This window comes from Buceros rhinoceros, unplaced genomic scaffold (genome assembly GCF_000710305.1).
Source record: "Buceros rhinoceros silvestris isolate BGI_N320 unplaced genomic scaffold, ASM71030v1 scaffold23518, whole genome shotgun sequence".
Taxonomy (NCBI): Eukaryota; Metazoa; Chordata; class Aves; order Bucerotiformes; family Bucerotidae; genus Buceros; species Buceros rhinoceros.
The window spans coordinates 2,472-2,854 of NW_010427740.1; the positions used below are offsets into that span (position 1 = coordinate 2,472).

The 383-nt window shown below is 66.1% G+C and overlaps 1 protein-coding gene across 1 annotated transcript in view; it reads left to right on the forward strand.

The window, feature by feature from the left end:
- Positions 1 to 383, forward strand: part of DHX58 (DEXH (Asp-Glu-X-His) box polypeptide 58) — a gene marked incomplete at its 5' end in the record, with an annotated part of 5,024 nt that overhangs the window by 2,398 nt on the left and 2,243 nt on the right. The window contains 1 exon segment of the mRNA XM_010142037.1: positions 1 to 183. This exon segment is cut by the window's left edge and continues 30 nt beyond it. Within this exon segment, the coding sequence (XP_010140339.1) occupies positions 1 to 183 (183 nt within the window).

Consider the following 383-nt stretch of genomic DNA (forward strand, 5'->3'; position numbering starts at 1 on the left):
ATCCTGCGGGAGCACTTCCAGCCCCATGGCTCCTCTCGTGGCATCGTCTTTGCCAAGACACGGCAGAGCGCCCACAGCCTGTTCAGCTGGCTGCAGGACACGGCCGCGCTCTGCGGGCAGCACATCAGGGCTGCCGTCCTCACCGGCACCGGCTACAGCAACCAGGCCAAGCACATGACGCAGGTGAAGGGGGGGCCGGGAAGGAGCTGGGTCTGCCCCTCTCTGCACACTTCGTGGGTGCTGCGGGTGCTGCCAGGGGCTCGGAGCCCTACGCGGCTGCTGAAGCATCCCTCCCTCTCCCCGCAGAACGAGCAGCAGGATGTGATCAAGCAGTTCCGCGAGGGAGCCCTCAAACTGCTCTTCTCCACAAGCGTGGCCGAGGA